The sequence below is a fragment of the Euleptes europaea genome, chromosome 18 (assembly GCF_029931775.1).
Source record: "Euleptes europaea isolate rEulEur1 chromosome 18, rEulEur1.hap1, whole genome shotgun sequence".
Classification (NCBI taxonomy): Eukaryota; Metazoa; Chordata; class Lepidosauria; order Squamata; family Sphaerodactylidae; genus Euleptes; species Euleptes europaea.
This window is the reverse complement of record NC_079329.1, coordinates 33,980,270-33,997,949: the sequence shown is the minus strand read 5'-3', so window position 1 is coordinate 33,997,949 and position 17,680 is coordinate 33,980,270. Positions and strand designations below refer to the sequence as shown.

The window sequence follows — 17,680 nt, the reverse complement described above, 5'->3', positions numbered from 1 at the left end:
TGCTTTGGAAACGAGCAAGAGTCCAATAGCACTTTATAGACTAACAACATTTCTGGCAGGGTATGAGCTTTCGTGAGCCACAGCTCACTTCAGATCTCAGTTGTAGTTGGTTTTTTAATTCCTAGGAACTAATTTGGGAGCCAATTTTGGACGAAGAGCTGGATAAAAATATGTGATAATAAATATAAATAGCTCACAACAAGTGGAAGCAAAAATTATGATCCTACCATAACCTGTGCTTGCAGAACCGCATGTGATTCTGCACTTCTGTGATTTTACAATCCCAAAATATTGGGCCTAGGATCCTAAGAATCTGAACTTTATTTTATAAGTAAAGCCAGTTACTATTCCTTAAGGCTGCAAGTGAAAGTGTGTGGGCAATCGCCATATCTCAGAAGCCAGGAGTGAAGCGGGTCAGTGCCTTTCAGTTGACTATGCTCTTAGAATTGACCCCTTCCTGAGAAATGGTATGTTATCTTATTCAGTTAGTCACCTACTAAGCAGGATTCAACTTAATTTACTTACACAAGTAAGTCTGTTTATTTAATAGCTTCAATGTAATATATGTGTATATGCAAGTATTACAAAGTCTTTAAAGTGTTAACATTGTATACAAGAATACAAGCAAGTTCTACATAACTGCTTCTCTGCAAGCTAGAACAACATTGACCTATTTCTTGAATAGAAAAAAAGAGTCTCTTGCCCAGGCATGTCTAGGCTTGTCCAGCTTAAAGGTAATCAAGCTACTAATGGCTTTTTATGAACATTATGATTTTACAATAGGGTATTCTGTCTATGTACAACACTAATACATCAGTTCATATGTTCTGTATATTAAAGCCTGTAACAGAAGAACAGGATTTAGCACAATCAACGGCTGCAATTCCAGTGCTCTCTGCAGCCCTTTAATTTTCCCAGCAATTGTGAGAAATTTACAGAGCATGCATATTTGCTTACTTTTCATAATTTTACAGATTGCTTGGTTCCTTGATACAGAGGATTTTTTAAAAAAATGGCAACACATATACATCCCAGCATATCAGTTGTAACATTTTTGGCAGGGTTTTCTTTTCCCCACCGTCAGTTTTGAATGGTGTTCAAGAATAATATGTTTCAAGTCTAAAAAACCATGCATTAGATTGCGTTTAGCTGCTTTAGGTCAGCCTTGTTTTCAATGAAAGAAAACCGTTCTCCATATGTTTGGAAAAGTAGTAGGTCAGCTGTGGGAAGAAAAACTAGGTCAGAACTTCCAGATCTTTCCATTGTCTTGGCAGCCTGTATGGAATGGTCTGTCTTGGCCTGGCATCTGAGAATCTGTGGTCTGCCTTATTCCCAATGATTCACTTTCTTCTCTTGTAAAGTCTCATCTGTATTACCAGATTAATGTGGCTCTTACTTTTTGGCAGCTTCGGCGTGTGATTGGAGACTTTGGTGTCCCCATTTCCATCTTCATCATGTCCTTGGCAGACTTCTTCATTCAGGACACCACCTATACTCAGGTGAGACCCTGGCTGTGTTTTCACCGGTGCTCTCTCCTTCCTTCTAAAAACTTGCAACTTCAGTATCCCTTCTGTGCACAAAGGAAGAAGGGCCCATGTGCACACTTCCCTACCCAAAGGGGATAGGGTTCCCCAACCTCGTTGAGCCTGCAGGCAATTCTTGAATTTTGAGAAAGGGTACTGCATAAAACCACAAAATGGCTGCCATGGAAGTAGGGCTGCCAGCCGGTTGCTGGTGCTCGGCGGGAGACTGGGATGGCGAGAACATGGGGGGGGGGGGCGTGCCAATGTACCAATGGCATGACATCATTTCTGGGGCAAAGTTAGAAGTGATGTCATGCCACTCCAGGATCCAACAGAAACTCTATGGTTTTACTATAGTGTTTTTGCTTAATCCCAGGGCGGTATGATGTCACTTCCAGGTCTGCCTTGGAAGTGACATCAGGCTGTCAGCACAGCAGTAATTTTTTGTCTTATTTTTCCCACTGCCAGCTTATTGAGCAGTAGCAGGGGTGGGACTTCAATGGAGTATAATGCCATAAAGTCCACCTTCCAAAGCAGCTATTTTCTCCAGGTGAACTGATCTCTGTCACCTAGAGATCAGTTGTAATAACAGGAGATCTCCAGCCACCACCTGGAGATTGGCAACCAAACCTAGAGGTCAGCTGTAATTCTGGGAGAACTCCAGGCCCTATTTGGAAGCTGGCAACTCTAGCTGGCACCCAACAGGCCTACAGTTTATGTGTGCCTCTTTTCTTTGTTTCTTCCTAGAAACTGAAAGTTCCTGAAGGCATTAAGGTCTCTAACGAAAGTGCCCGGGGTTGGTTCATCAATCCCCTTGGAAACAGGGTGGATTTTCCCATCTGGATGATGTTTGCTGCACTTTTACCAGCTCTCTTAGTCTTCATCCTCATCTTCCTAGAGACACAGATCACCACGTAAGGAACAAAAGAAGACAGGGCCAAGGCAAGAAAGGATGTGACCAGAGGCAAAAGATTACCAAAGAGTAGGGTTGCCAACTCTTGGTTGGGAAATACCTGGAGATTGGGGGGGGGAGGTCTAGGGATGGTGGGCTTTGGGAGGGGCAGGACTTCAGCAGGGTATAATGCCATACAGTCCACCCTCCATTTTCTCCAGGGGAACTGATCTATGTCATCAGGAAATCTCTAGGCCCTGCCTGGAAGTTGGCAATCCTACCAAAGAGTGAGCTAGAAAGAAAAAAAAGTACGAAAGCAGATCAAGAGAAAAGCCTTATGGGGTGGGGTAAGAAACAATTGCATGTGTTCCATGCTTGTATTCCAGAAAGGTAGAATTTGGTGTCTGCCCTAGGACAGAATATTCAGATATACATTTGCTTAACGTGTCACAACCATGGTTCGTTAGATGGGAGGGACCATGGCTGAGCGGGAGAGAATTAGGTATGAATACAGAAGGTCTCTGATTCCATCCCTGGCATCTCCTGTGCAAAAGATCTGGTAGGAGGAGATATGAAAGACCTCTGCTTGGAGACTCTGGGAAGCCACTGCCGCTCATAGCAGAGAATACTAACCATGACAGACCAATGATCTGACTCGGTAGAAGGCCGATTTGTTTAAGGATGGGCTGTGGCTCAGTGGCAGAGTATCTGTGTTGCAGGCAGAAGGTCCCAGGTTCCATCTCCAGCATTGCCCATTGAAAGGATCAGGTAGTATGTGATAGGAAAGACTTCTGCCTTGGAAATCCACTGCCAGAGTGGACAATGCTGACCTTAAGAACATAAGAACACAAGAAAAGCCATGCTGGATCAGGCTAAGGCCCATCAAGTCCAGCGGTCGTTCACAGAGTGGCCAACCAGGTGCCTCTAGGAAGCCCACAAATAAGACGACTGCAGCAGCATTATCATGCCTGCGTTCCACAGCACCTAATATAATAGGCAGGCTCCTCTGAGACTATAGAGAATAGGTATGCATCATGACTAGCGTTCATTTTAACTCAAAGCCATGGATAGCGTTCTCCTCCATGAACATGTCCACTCCCCTCTTAAAGCCTTTCAAGTTGGCAGCCATCACCACATCCTGGGGCAGGGAGTTCCACCTTGATGGAACAATGGGCTAACTCAGAAGAAAGCAGTTTTATTTACGAAAGAACTGTGACATAGTGGCAGAGAAGGTCCCCGGTCCAATCCCCAGCATCTCCCATTAGAAGAATCCAGTAATAGGCAATGGGGAAGATCATTTACTCCCTCTCCCATAATACTAGAACACAGGGTCATCTGCTGAAGCTGGAGGGTGAGAGATTCAAAACAGATAAAAGGAAGTATTTTTTCACACAACGCATAGTTAAATTGTGGAACTCCCTGCCCCAGGATGTGGTGATGGCCGCCAACTTGGAAGGCTTTAAGAGGGGACTGGACATGTTCATGGAGGAAAGGGGTATTCATGGCTACTAGTTAAAATGGATACTAGTCATGATGCATACCTATTCTCTCCAGGATCAGAGGAGCATGCCTATTATCTTGGGTGCTGTGGAACACAGGCAGGATGCTGCTGCTGCAGTGGTCTTGTTTGTGGGCTTCCTAGAGGCACTTGCTGGACTTGATGGACCCTGGTCTGATCCAGCAGGGCTTTTCTTATGTTCTTATGACCTCTGCCTGAGACCCTGGAGAGGTTCTGCCAGTCCCAGCAGAGAAGCCTGACCCGGCTCAGTAAAAGGCAGCTCATGTATCCTGGTGACATCTGACCCCTCCTGAAACATGTCAAACCTTCTTTCTAGGCTGATTGTGAGCAAACCCGAGAGGAAGCTAGTCAAGGGTTCGGGCTTCCATCTAGACCTGTTCCTGATAGTTGGCATGGGTGGAATAGCAGCCCTTTTTGGCATGCCATGGCTCAGTGCTACCACCGTGAGGACCGTCACGCACGCCAATGCCCTGACCGTGATGGCCAAGAGTACTGTCCCGGGGGAGAAAGCCCGTGTCCAGGAGGTCAAGGAGCAGAGGATCACTGGACTCCTGGTGTCCATTCTTGTAGGTGAGTTCTTCTGGAGATTCTTTCTTTTTGTGGCCTTTTATGCACAGGTTGTTTCCGCTGGATATTCTCTCTCAATGCGCAGTATTTACTGTCGTATTTTCAAATTGCTCTGCACAGGGGCTTTCCCCCAGAATTAATTCCCAGATTTACTTGGGATTACTCGGAGTAAATTTCTGCATGCGGCCAGAAAAAAATGTGGAGCGTCAGAACCAATGGAAGCAGTCACCAATGTCGTCATTGTTTCGCGGCTTGCCACCTCCTCTTTTTTTTTTTAATCATGCATGCATGCTAGCAATAGATGGCTAGCAAAAAAAAGGCAGGTACACGTGAGTCACTTCCCTGCAGATACTGCATTGTAATTGGCTGTAGTGATTTTTTCAAAACACATCACCAGCCCCACGTTGGGATTCTTTCATTTGCACGTAACCAAGTAGCCATTTTAGAACCACAGCGGAGAATCTGATTCCACATGTCTGCTCCCACTAACCAGTGATTCCACCCAAAATGACCAAAAGAAGAAATATACACCAATGCACCAAGAGGCAATCCAAAAAATAAAAATGCGCTTGTGGGGGCATTGAAGAGGACATTAAATGGAGACTGGAGAAATAAGAAGCTGCATAGATTGTTTGTGATTATTCGAGCATTCTTTCGCTAGTCCTGCACTCCCCCCCCCCAAAAAAAAGGGCTGTGGGGGCACTGGAAGAGGATGTTAAATGGAGACTGGAGAAATAAGCAGCCATTTAGGTCGTTTCCTTTCCTCCCTGGCAGTGGAGAGGAAACCCAACCTCAGCCTCTTACATGGCACGATCCCACGCACGTTTACCGAGCAGTGGCTTCCACTGAGTTTAACAGGGTTTAGGGCTTACAGGCTTCTTGGATGGGGTAAGCCATTTTACACGAGAGTGAATTTTTTCATGGCTATGCTAAAGAGGACGCAATGTTAAGAGGAGGGTGGCAAATCAGCCCGGCCAGACTCGAAACATGCCAGTCTGTTTGATCCAGCCAAGGTCTGTCCCAGAATCTTAGGTGCTGAAACTGACCAATACTGGTCATGAAACTGACTAACATTTGCCATGAAACTGACCAAGATGGGTGGGGGCTGAAGAGGGCAAGTTAAATGAAGAATGGCCACCATGATGTGGTTGAAGAAATAATAAGAAGCCTCATAGGTCTCCATGGTCCATCGCTAGTCCTACACTTGCAAATTTAAAAGAGAAGGCTTCTAGGGGAGGGGTTGGATGAGGGAGAAGGACAAGTGGGAGGAGGAAGTGAGAATGTGGGCATGGGGGGAAAGCCCGAAGTAACATCTATGCACAGGATCAGCAATCAATTTGCGATCGAGGCAGGCATTAAACTCGGGCTAAAACAGCATCCAGAAAACATGGGGGAAAGGCAAGGCGAGAGCAAGACGACTTCTAAAGGTTGGAGAAAACGGGCATAATGAAAACAAAGCCCCGAATCTGCAGCTTCTGTTCACTCTTTTAAAAAAAACTGTGAGAAATCTGTTCACATATCTCCCAGGATTACATCCACTTTGACGCTTAGAGCATTCACATGTTACAAAGTGCATGTGTCCCCTGCATAGACTCAACAGACATGTTCTGGAAGTTTCCCACTGGGAATTTAATTCCCAGGGGGGTGTGGGCCAAATTCTGATCAGGACAGTGGTTTTCAGGGTGAAAATGCCATTTTCTTGACCTGAAACAGCCCTGTGGAGCTGCTGTTTGGCCTGCTGGAGGGGGGGCGGGCAGTTAGGTGCAGCCTCCAACATGGCAAACAGGGCATTTCAGGTCAAGAACACGGCATGGGGGAGGGAAGGTTTAAGCCCTTTTCTCCCCATGTGCTATGGTCCTGATTAGGGTTGCCAACTTTGGGTTGAGAAATGCTTGGAGATTTGGGTGTGAAGCCTGGGGAGGCAGGGTTTGGAGAGGGCAGAAACCTCAGTGGGATATGGTTCCATAGAGTTTACCCTCCAAAGCAGCCATTTTCTCCAGGGGACCTGATCTCTGTCACCTGGAGATCAGTTGTAATCCCAGGAGATCTCCAAGTCACACCTGTAGGTTGGCAACCCTCAGCCCTGCACATTGGATTTGAGTTCCCAGCACAGAGCTCTAGGCCCATATCTGATCCCAAATCCTTGTGGCAGCTATGCGTCTGCCATGTGGACTTTGTCACATGTGAATCAGCCCTTTGTCTAATGCTTCCTTGCAGCTGGTGGGGTGATGGGGCAGCCATTTTAAATCCAAAAGAAAATAATACTGTATGCAGCAAATCACGATGCCATGGAGGTTTTTCAGCTAAGACAAAAAGGTGACAAAGATGGGGTCCCATAACTGATATCTTTTTTGTGTTTGCCCACTGCAGGCGTCTCCATCCTAATGGAACCAATCTTGAAGTTGATTCCGTTGGCAGTGCTCTTTGGTATCTTCCTCTACATGGGGGTGACATCCCTCAGTGGGATCCAGCTCTATGACCGCATCCTTCTCATGTTGAAACCCCCCAAATACCACCCGGAGGAGCCTTTTGTTAGAAAAGTAAGCATAGCGCCAGAGGGCTAGCTAGGGTTGCCAAGTCCCTCTTTGCCACCGGTGGGAGGTTTTTGGGGTGGAGCCTGAGAAGGGCAGGGGTTTGGGGAGGGGAGGGACTTCAATGCCATAAAGTCCAATTGCCAAAGTGGCCATTTTTCTCCAGGTGAACTGATCTCTATTGGCTGGAGATCAGTTGAAATAGCAGGAGATTTCCTACTACTAACTGGAGGTTTAACTATACACAATGAATCCACTATAAAAGTAATACACTTCAAAAATAAGCTACAAAAATAACTGCAACACACAGCAGACTAATACAACAAGCTCTATATTTCAACCTACAACATATAAGGCACCGTAATCCAAGGTAAAGTGATCGAAAGAAACGGCAGTACTCATATAAGCCAGTTAAACCGTAGGAAAGGAGTCCGGGCCATCCAAATTCGGGGCAGACTTCAGCAGTAGCTGCGGACATGCTCAGTGAGTCCTGACGCCGCCAAAGCGTCCGTGGAGAATTCCAAGAGGAGAAATGCCAACTCCCGGCAGGGGAAAGAACAAAAGAAGCTGCCCAGCTGAGTGGCCAAATTCCCAGGCGGGGGGAAGGAGAGATGAAGAGTAGCCTTGTTGGGTTACCACACTCCCGCTAATAGAAGGAACACAGAAAAAGACTCCTGGCAGCAGCCCTGCGATGTGTTGTCATGCAATTACAGAGGAAAACAGAGGAAAATTTAACAATGAACGCGTGGTCTAGATTCCCAAGCACGTTTCGCTGTGGCTTCGTCAGCCTTCATAAACCCTTTACAAACGCCAAAACAAATTCATGCATTACACTGCAGTCACCAACTGATGGCACTAACTGGAGGTTGGCAACCCTAGGGTTAGCGTATTGAGACGTTGGACCCAAGTCTGACTCTCTAACACTACACTGGCACAATGGCAGATGACAGACAGAGGGGATTACCGTGGTCTCTGACTGTTTCTCGGCTTCTTTTCCTTCAAAGGTAAAGACCTGGCGCATGCACATCTTCACCTTGACCCAGATTCTGTGCCTGGCTGTGCTGTGGGGAGTGAAGTCCAGCCCGGCCTCCCTCAGCTTAGCCTTCATCCTCATCCTGACAGTGCCCCTGCGACGAAACCTGCTCCCATGTTACTTCAGTGACCTCGAACTCAAATGTGTAAGTATAGTTTCCATTGGTGAGAAATTCAGTTGGGTCCTCTTCCGGAAGCAAGGAGACAGCATGGGCTTTGTACGGTACTCTTTGTGGGAAAGCCTGTTTGTTTACAAAACGTGGTTTTCAAGTGTGTTCCAGGGAAGGTGGGGCTTTTTTGGAGGCTTGTCAGAGACTTCCCTAAGCAGAAAATGATGATGATGAAGAAGAAGAGGGAGGAGGAGGAGTTGGTTTTGATATGCCAACTTTCTCTACCACTTAAGGGATACTCAACCCAGCTTACAATCACCTTCCCTTCCCCTCCCCACAACAGACACCCTGTGAGGTAGGTGGGGCTGAGAGAGCTCTATGAGAGCTGTGACTAGGCCAAGGTCACCCAGCTGGCTTCGTGTGTAGGAGGGGGAAAACAAATCCAGTTCACCAGATTAGCCTCCGCTGCTCATGTGGAGGAGAGGGGAATCCAACACGGTTCTCTCGATCAGAGTCCAAACCACCGCTCTTAACCACTACACCACTCTGAATACTTCACCATGCTGAATGCTGGCAGGCAGGAATGGGTGCCCACCTTGCCCTGGATGGAGCAGTTTTAGGAGATGCCTCTATCGGTGTGGTGTGGGGCAGGGGGTCCCGAACCTTTTTGAGCCTACAGGCTCAACCTTGGGAATTCTGACACTGGATGGTGGGCACAATCACAAAATGGCTGCCACAAGAGGCGGAGCCAGCCACGAAATCTCGGGGAGTGCAGCCGTGCATAATTCTAATAGTAACTGCAATGTCTCAGGCAGAAGGTCTGTTTAACAGGATGCCTTTGAAAATGAACATATTGTTTAAAATATTTTTCTAGGATACATACAGCTTATCTTCAGTCATGCTGTAAAGATCCTTATGCTGTGGTGGCACCAGCTGAAGCAAGTTTTAAACAATCTGCACAGTCAATCAGATCTCCACTGGCCAATCAGAAGCCCTGATGGACAAAAGCCCCACCTGGCCCTGCCCACTTTCTAAAAGCATTTAGCGGGTGCCAAGAAAGGTGTCTGAGGGTGCCCTGCTGCCCACAGGCACCACACTGGGGAGCACTGGTCTAGCGTGCCCAGTCATCTGTTCACAAAGGACAACAGTGAAGCCTCTTATGCCTGCCCAGTACTTGGTACAGACAAAATGTGCATCCTAGGCCTTTTATGCATGGCTGTTTCCTCGCTGGTGTCACCCCTCCAACGACTTCAGGTCAATCAATCAGTAATTTATTTGCAGTCATAGACCATCAAATAAAGCAAATTTACATAGTTAAATAATATAGGGTAAAACAAATATAAAATGGATTTGCTATTAAAATGGTTAAAAATGGCAAAATTACCAAGATACATAGCTAATATCAAAACAAATACTAAATATGGGTAAAATTACAATGCTTGATAATATCCGAAGATTACAGAGGATAAAACTAGAAAGAAAAAATAAATAAATAATGTATTAAATCTGTAGGATCAGACATTACTCATTCTCTATTTCCTTGGCTATTGTAGATTCTTAAGCAACCTCTGCCTGATTTTAATTGCTAGCCAAGCAAATCTAAACATGCTTGCAGATAAGTTAGCCATTGTGTCCAATAGGAGGAGTGCTAAGCATCACTTTGGCCAAAAACGCATGGTCCCTTAACCCACTTTATTCCCCGTTTCAGCCAGGATCAAATTTACCCGGGCTGGGGGGGGGGAACCTGTACATATTACCTTGAAAAGCAGAGACGAAACTGTGCCAATCAATCCTTGTAAACAGAAAGTGCTGGAGACATGAAGTTGCTGTTTAGTTTGGCACACACCCCCATGCCCCCGGTGATTGGTCGTTTCAAATTGACCAATGAGGGCCTTCCCTGCCCCGGGAAATGACCAATCACCGGGGGCGGGGGGTGTTGCAAGCTAAACAAGAACTGTGCACGTCTCCCACATTTTCTGTTTATATGGATGGATTTGCACACAGTTTCGTCCCTGCTTTTCAAGGTAATGTGTACAGTTTTTCCCCAGCCAGGGTAAATTTGATCCTGGCTGAAATGGGGAATAAAGTGGGTTAAGGGACCATGCGTTTTTGGCCTTTCTCAAAGGTCTGGGGCAGTCCACTAATAATGGGATCAATGAGCCTGTAGTAATGTGATAATATAGTTTACACTCAAATAGCACATGTTCGGTGGTTTCAAGTGCATCCTGTTTACATATGCATTTAATGACTTCAGGTCTTTGTTTTGATTATGCATGCCTCTCCCCCTGCATTTCCACGCGTTTTGCCTGCGTATTCAGAGACCTGTTTTATCTCAAATTTGAAAATGCAGGGTAATGCAGGGGGGGAGCGAGGTTTCCGTCAGGTCGGAAACGGCATGCATAATCACAACAAAGACACCAAGTCTTCGGAGGGGTGACCACGAGAGAAACAGCCATGCATAAAAGGCCCTAGCACAAGCCTCCAAACTTTCCACAATGCTCAGAGGTTCCTTGGCCGATGCTCAGGGATTTCTTGGCAGACCAGAGGATGTAGAAAGCCTTCCCTCCAAAAGAGAAAATTCTGCAAAACACTGGCCTATGGTTTGCATTTTCTGAATGAATACTTTGGCAGTTTCAAGAAACAGGTGATGAACCCCATAGCAGGCCAGCTCCAGTTTTGGGTCACAGAATGAATTTGGTTATCATGCATCATTTGTTTTTCCCTGCAGGATTCCCCTTTTCTGCTGAAAGAATCCTGGATTGGCCTCCAAAGCTATCTTTTTATTCCCCAGTCGTTTGGCAAGAGAAGGGAAACTGCTAACCAAATTCGGCAGAGAAGGAGAAAGAAATCCTGTCGAACGGCCATGTGAAAAAACAATGTGCTGTGTTGGAATGGAATGATTGCAGGAGCAGAAACAGGCAGAAACCTGGACTCTCTTGCAATCTACTTGACTGGTCGCATTCCGACCAGCTCCCCACCACCACCACCACCACAGTGTTTCTCTGTTAGGGTTGCCAACTGCCAGGTAGTAGCAGGAGATCTCCTGCTAATTCAACTGATCTCCAGCCGATAGAGATCAGATCACCTGGGAAAAAATGGCCGCTTTGGCAATTGAAGTCTATGGCATTGAAGTCCCTCCCCAAACCCCACCCTCCTCAGGCTCTGCCCCAAATATCTCCCACCGGTGGTGAAGAAGGACCTGGCAACCCTATTCTCTGTGGATATTCCTCCACATATAGGGTTGCCAGGTCCCTCCTCTCCTCCAGCGGGAGGCTGTTTTCAGAAAGCGCGTGTTTAGAACCGGAAGTGCCGCCTCGCAAGGGGCCTTTACCTCTTAGTTTGAGTGGTAAAGTGGACCTTCATCACTCAAACTAAGAAGTATAAGGTCCCTCGCGAGGAGGAACTTCCGGTTCTAAACCAGAAGTGCCGTGCGCAGTATACGCGCATGCACGTTTGCCCGCCGACCCTCAGGTGGTTGGCGGGCAGAGGGGTAAATTGCCGGGGGGTTGCCCGCCACCAGTGGGCACCTGGCAACCCTAACCAAAGATAAATATATTACGACAGCATTAGCCTTAGTAGATTTTGTTTGGTTGTTGCTAGACACTTACTAAATGGGAGCAAAGAGTAATCTTGTTTATGTGACTGGTATTTACGGATGCACTAAACGTGGGGTCTCAATCAGCTTTGCCTTTTCATTCAGATCTTTTCAGAAAAAAAGATACTTCCTATCTGCTGTTCGTTATCTGTGTACTAAATGAGTAATTTCCAGTTTCTATTCAGACATGTTTAGTTTTTAATTTATTTTATTAAAATATTTATATCCTGCTTTTCCCAATGGCTCAAAGGCAACTTACAAATCCCAATTTTAAAAAATACTATAAAACCCGTAATAATACTCCTCCCCAGTAAGAAATGCCTGCAGTTTATTCCTAGAGTTGCCAACCTCCGGGTGGTTGTGAAATCAAAAAATTGAGCACTTATGGCATAAAAAAAGTGTTAAGCCCATTTCAGAATAGTGCAACCTTTATTTAGGTTGCACTAGGTTGCACACAATAGAAATGTCCATAGAGGCCACCGACCTCGGTGTTTCTGTTGTGCTGTGTTATGTACCACAAATATTGAAAAGCCACTTTATTGTGAAAAACTTGTAAATTGTGATACTTGTTAACAGTTGTACAGCGGCAAGGTGCTCCCTTGCTAGCTGGCTACACACTGTGTTTTACAAGTGTCAAGGACCTAGATAAAGGTTGCACTATTCTGAAATAGGCTTAACAGCTTTTTTATGCCATAAGTGCTCAATTTTTTGATTTCACAGTCTCCTTTGGGGCACTAGTTATTTCTGTTTGACTACCAAACCTCCGGGTGGTGGCTGGAGCTCTCCTGGGATTACAACTGATTTCCAGGCAACGGAGATCAGTTCCCCTGGAGAAAACTGCCACTTTGGAAGGTGGACTCTATGGCATTATACTTCACTGAGTTCCCTCCCCTCCACAAACCCCGCCCTCCTCAGGCTCCACCCCCAAAATCTCCAGGTATTTCCCATCCCGGAGCTGGTAACCCTACTTATGTCCCATTAAAAGTTCTGGCAAATAAATTGGCTTTGCAGCACCTCCTGAAAGCTAGCCTTACCAGGTCCTGTCGGTCCATGGGTGGGAGGTTTTCTGGAGTGCATGGCCGTAGTTGCTAGAGTGTCCGCATCGCTTCTGGGTAAACCCTGAAGCGATGTAGGTGCGTCGTGTGTGCACGTGGTGCCCGCCGGCCCTCAGCTGGTCGGCTGGCAGCCTGGTGGATTGGCGGGATTTTACCTGCCACCACCGGGCACTTGGCAACCCTACTGAAAGTGTCTAGAGATGCTTCCCACCCTCACCTCCTCAAGGAGCCCGTTCCATATTCTGAGAGAAAGGGCCCGGGCCCTGGTCAATGCCAGGTGGGCTGAAGCAGCATAGCTGTGGGCTAGGGCATGTGCTTTGTACACATTCTAAATAACAGTGGTTCCATTTTCAAATTATTGAAACAATCCACTGCAGAGTGAGGGTGTGGCACAGACAACTTTTGTATGAACTTTGGTGCCACCTGACTGAAAGGGGCACGCTGGTATTCACATCCAGCTACACTGGAAAGCCAGAACTGGAATGGGAGCAAGCCATGTCCTTGACCTGTGACCCTCCCAAATTTAGGCCACTGAACATGCTTAGATGATCCCAAGCACTGGAGACTGGGTGCTGTCTTTTGCTCTTGGGTCTCCGATGCAACAGATGAAAATGAACATTCATGGGCTTCAATTTGTCTTTTAAGAGAGTGATTTTAAAAAATTAATTTGCACAACATTTGGCGATCATGGCATTCATCCTCCTGACAATAACGCAAGGGGTGGTCTCTGTTTTGCCTGTACTACAAATAGGGAATTAAACAGTTGCGGGAGCTTGAAATAATGAAGGGGTCAAAGGCTTTGTCCATTTATGCAGGGCTCTTTTCTCGCAGTCATCCTGCTGACTATTTCGGGGCTTTGTTTTGATTATGCATGCATTTTCTGATTGTCAGAGGTCGCTTTCGCTCTCCCTGAGCATTTCCGCCCGTTTTGCCCGCATTTTCTGGATTCATGTTTAGCCAGCATCCAGAAAACACGGGAGAAACATGCAGGAACAGCAAGGTGACCTCTGACAGTCTCCTGAGACCCTGGAGAGCCGCTGCCTGTCAGAGTAGACAATACTGACTTTGATGGACCAAGGGTCAGAGTTAGTATAAGGCAGCTTCATGTGTTCATGTGTCTCTGACTACAAAGGATCTCAGTAGCATGGCTTTTACAAACCATGGAGAGCCACCGCTTCTCTGGGTAGACTGTGCTGAAATGGACGGACACAGTGTAAGCCTCCTTTGAATGTGATGATGACCTAAGGCCTCCCAGCCAGCCCTTGACAGACAGAGGCCTAAGGTGCAGCTGTCTATGGGACCATTCTGCCTTCTTAACAGTATCCTCTGCCATTTCCTTTCAGTTGGATGCTGATGATGCTGAAGTGACTTTCGATGAAGCAGAAGGCTGTGATGTTTACGATGAAGTTCCGATGCCCATTTGAGCACCTGCTGCACCACATCCTCCGGGCAGATAAGGAACTAAGACCTTTTCCCAGCAAGCACTGGACAGACACAGAGTCTGGAGGAATATTTCTCTGTTTCTATATGCATTTGTGTGTACAGGTATGCACACCTGTACACAGCCCACGTGCACAATTGCCAGCACATGGATTCCATAGGACTTAAAACAGCTAGCGTATGCTTTAGATCTTCTTCAAATCATGTAGGTCAGTAGTGAAATTTTAACAAATCTTTAATCTTCCCACATGAGTTGACAAACCCTTCCCAAAGCTATGCAGGGATCATGAGAAGATCGGACGCTCACCTGCGAACTCCATTTTTAATGTTGCATCCAACCCCACTGCTTCTCCTTTGTGAATTTGTGTGTGTGGGCATGCACACACATGGACATATGTGTGAAGTTTTATCAGTTGTACACAGAGGGCCTGATAGTTCTACCAAGAATGGAGATGCTTTCATCAGGCACCAGAATCTACACACCTACAGAAACCCACTGAATTTGCTGAAAGAAATGCTGAAGTTCCAACCTTAGGGTCAGAGTTTGTTACAACATCTAATGCTAGAATAGACTGAATATATGACTGAAGCCAAGAAAAATATAAAAAGGGAGAGGTTCTTTCTTGAGGTTGGGAGTTGCTGAGTCCAAAAAGATTTGAGCAAGTTATTTATGGGATGAAGACCAAAGAGATTAGTTATGGGGCAAAGACTTTGAACTCTGCAGGTTGCCCTTGCAGCAAAAGAAAGACAGGCCAACAGTGAGCTCAGGCCAGAAATTCGTTCTGCAGATTGCACAGTCCTTCTTACAGAGCAGGGCAGAGGCTGTTAAGGAAGGAAGCACACAATCAATTGGGTAGTGACCGAACAGAGAAAGGCACCCCAAAAATCAGCTTTGAAAGGGAAATTGGCCTTATTTTGTCTTTGACGTTCGATTGATGTATGTAGCTTCCCCATGGGGACTAAAACTAGTGTGATAAAAAGAGTCTCTGGGCATAATCTGGAAAAGAAGTTCTCACTAGGGGCTGTTGGCATCTGAAGCCCATTGGCACTTGCTTAATTGCAAGTGTATATTGTTCTCCTCTGAAGTGCCACTTGCTTTCTGGTTGGGGGCTGATAAGGCCGGGGGAGGGGAAACTATGTTGAAAAAGTAGGTATCATCTAATACAATATGTATTCTTTGTTTCTGTGGGTTTTAAGGTGCAGGTACAGAATCTATTATCAGGCCTAGGTCAGCATCATGAAAATCTCAGCTGTCAGTGTTTTGTTAAGTTTCTAGTTCTTCTGGTGCAGGAATGGGCCCACGCAGGAATGGGGCCCCCTTCTCCCCCATTGCTCTCTGCTCTATTCCGCATGTTGGTTGCCACCAACAGCCAGAGTATTTGCAAACCTGAGCCAAAACTATGCAAACATACTTCAGTAAACATAATGCGTTTATCATGCAGAGTGTTTTTGTACAGAAGACTCATTGACCTAGCAGTAATTCTTATATGCTCCAATCTAACACAGGATTTGATAATGGGTCTCCATCAAAGGCTCTATTGTACATAGGGATCCCAAACTCCAGGTACTAGCTGGAGATCTCCTGCTATTACAACTGATCTCCAGCCAACAGATATCAGTTCACCTGGAGAAAATGGCTGCTTTGGCAACTGGACTCTATGGCACTGAAGTCCCTCCCCTCCCCAAACCCTGCCCTCCTCAGGCCCTGCCCCAAAAACCTCCCGCTGGTGGCAAAGAGGGACCTGGCAACCCTATTTGTACCATGTATTATAATGAGATCAAGATGCTGTGTGTCTGAAGGGGGAGCACCTTAGTGATATGTGGCCCACCTTAGGGATCTCCACACTCTCCCTTATCCCAAGCCTGTGCAGTAGGCACTGCTTCTCCACAAGCAGCCAGCCAACCTGGTCTAGATCCTGTGTTTGCAGCATGAAGACAGGGTATGTTTTCATATTCTAAGCAGTCTTCCACACCCTGCCTTCCACAAGGACCCCACTCAAATGCTCAGTGCAGGATCTCTCTCCTGCTTCCCACCCCCCCACACACACACCTAATAGGTGTGAGGTCTCTTTAAAGTCCCTGCAAGTTCTTGCAGTGGATCTCCAAAATTCCAATCTGACATTTTTGTCCGAAGAAGACAGAAGTACTATATCTTCATTTAAGAACAATGTCTGAAAGCTGCTCGCTCTTCAGATGCCCCCAAATACCTGCTAATTCATCTATATATAGGCAGTGTGAAATACTCATGCCATTCTAATCCATTCCAACATTGGAAAACATTAGTGTCAGTGGATACATCCTTAAAAGAAATGTGCCAAAGTCCAGACTTGCTTAAGAGCCTACACTCTGTGCCTTTGCATCCCCTGCTTTCCAATCCCAAACACATGTGGGACACTATGGTTATTTCCTATATATGAAAAGTTCTCTGTCCATGCTCAGAACTGCTATTTCCATTGTTACATCACATGACCCAGGATTTAGCTCTGCTGCATATTTACAGCTGGTTAGCATTAATGTGATTGGCAGTAGGTTTAGGAAAAACCAAAGGAAGTATTTGTTCATGAAACACGTAATCAGCTGGTGAAACTCATTGCCACCAGGTATGTTGATAGATGTTAGCTTCAGTGGCTAAAAAAAAGAGTTACATTACAAATGGAGAGTGGCCGTGACAGCTTAATAGAAAAGCCTTCATCTTCAGAGGCAGTATACCTCTGAATATTACATATTAGAAACAAACAGTGCAGGAAGGTTGCTTTCATCATGCCCTGTCTGTGAACTCCCTAGAAACATCCAACTACGGTAGCTACTGTTAAGAGACAGAAAGCTGTATTAGAGAAACCCTTGGTCTGATCCAGCATATGTTCTTATGGTTTGACATTAACAGAAGAACAGCAAGGGGGTGGGAATACTATAGATGTATTGCAATTTAATCTTTGAATGAGATGGTCAGTTGCCTTTCTTATTTAGCTCATGGAAAGGGGACAGTTTGGATCAGATCCACTCCCTGATGGAACAACACTCATGACTCTAGTTTACTTGGCAGAGTCAACATATACATCTACTAATCAAAGATACAAAATTTAAGGGATGCTGTAATCTACACAAATCCCATTACAATTAGGTTTGTTGATTTTTTTTTTCTGGCAGGGCTGCTATGCCTTAACAGCCGCATGACAGAGAGAAACTCAGCAGAGGTGTCTTTTCTCAAAATGGAATTACACTGATACGAAACACTTTGCCTGCTGGGTTTGTTTGTCTAGATACACCAGGCACTCTCCTTGAATAAAATTAGAAACCCTCATTGTCAGGAATCTTGTACATTTTAAGATAGTGATAAAGGGATTTTTTTTGTAATTTATTAAAATGCATATTTAATATGTCAGCTGATTAGCATCTTTTGCCTTATCAGAACAAAA

At 45.8% G+C, this 17,680-nt stretch overlaps 1 protein-coding gene across 1 annotated transcript in view; it reads left to right on the top strand.

Annotated features, from left to right (window-relative positions):
• Positions 1-14,279, top strand: part of SLC4A1 (solute carrier family 4 member 1 (Diego blood group)) — a 55,885-nt gene extending 41,606 nt beyond the window's left edge. The window contains exons 14-19 of the mRNA XM_056863293.1: positions 1,407-1,499; positions 2,271-2,437; positions 4,251-4,504; positions 6,872-7,041; positions 8,037-8,210; positions 14,168-14,279. Of these exons, the coding sequence (XP_056719271.1) occupies positions 1,407-1,499; positions 2,271-2,437; positions 4,251-4,504; positions 6,872-7,041; positions 8,037-8,210; positions 14,168-14,248 (939 nt within the window). The 3' untranslated portion in view covers positions 14,249-14,279. The remainder of the gene's footprint in view (positions 1-1,406; positions 1,500-2,270; positions 2,438-4,250; positions 4,505-6,871; positions 7,042-8,036; positions 8,211-14,167) is intronic.
• Positions 14,280-17,680: the final 3,401 nt, after the last annotated feature.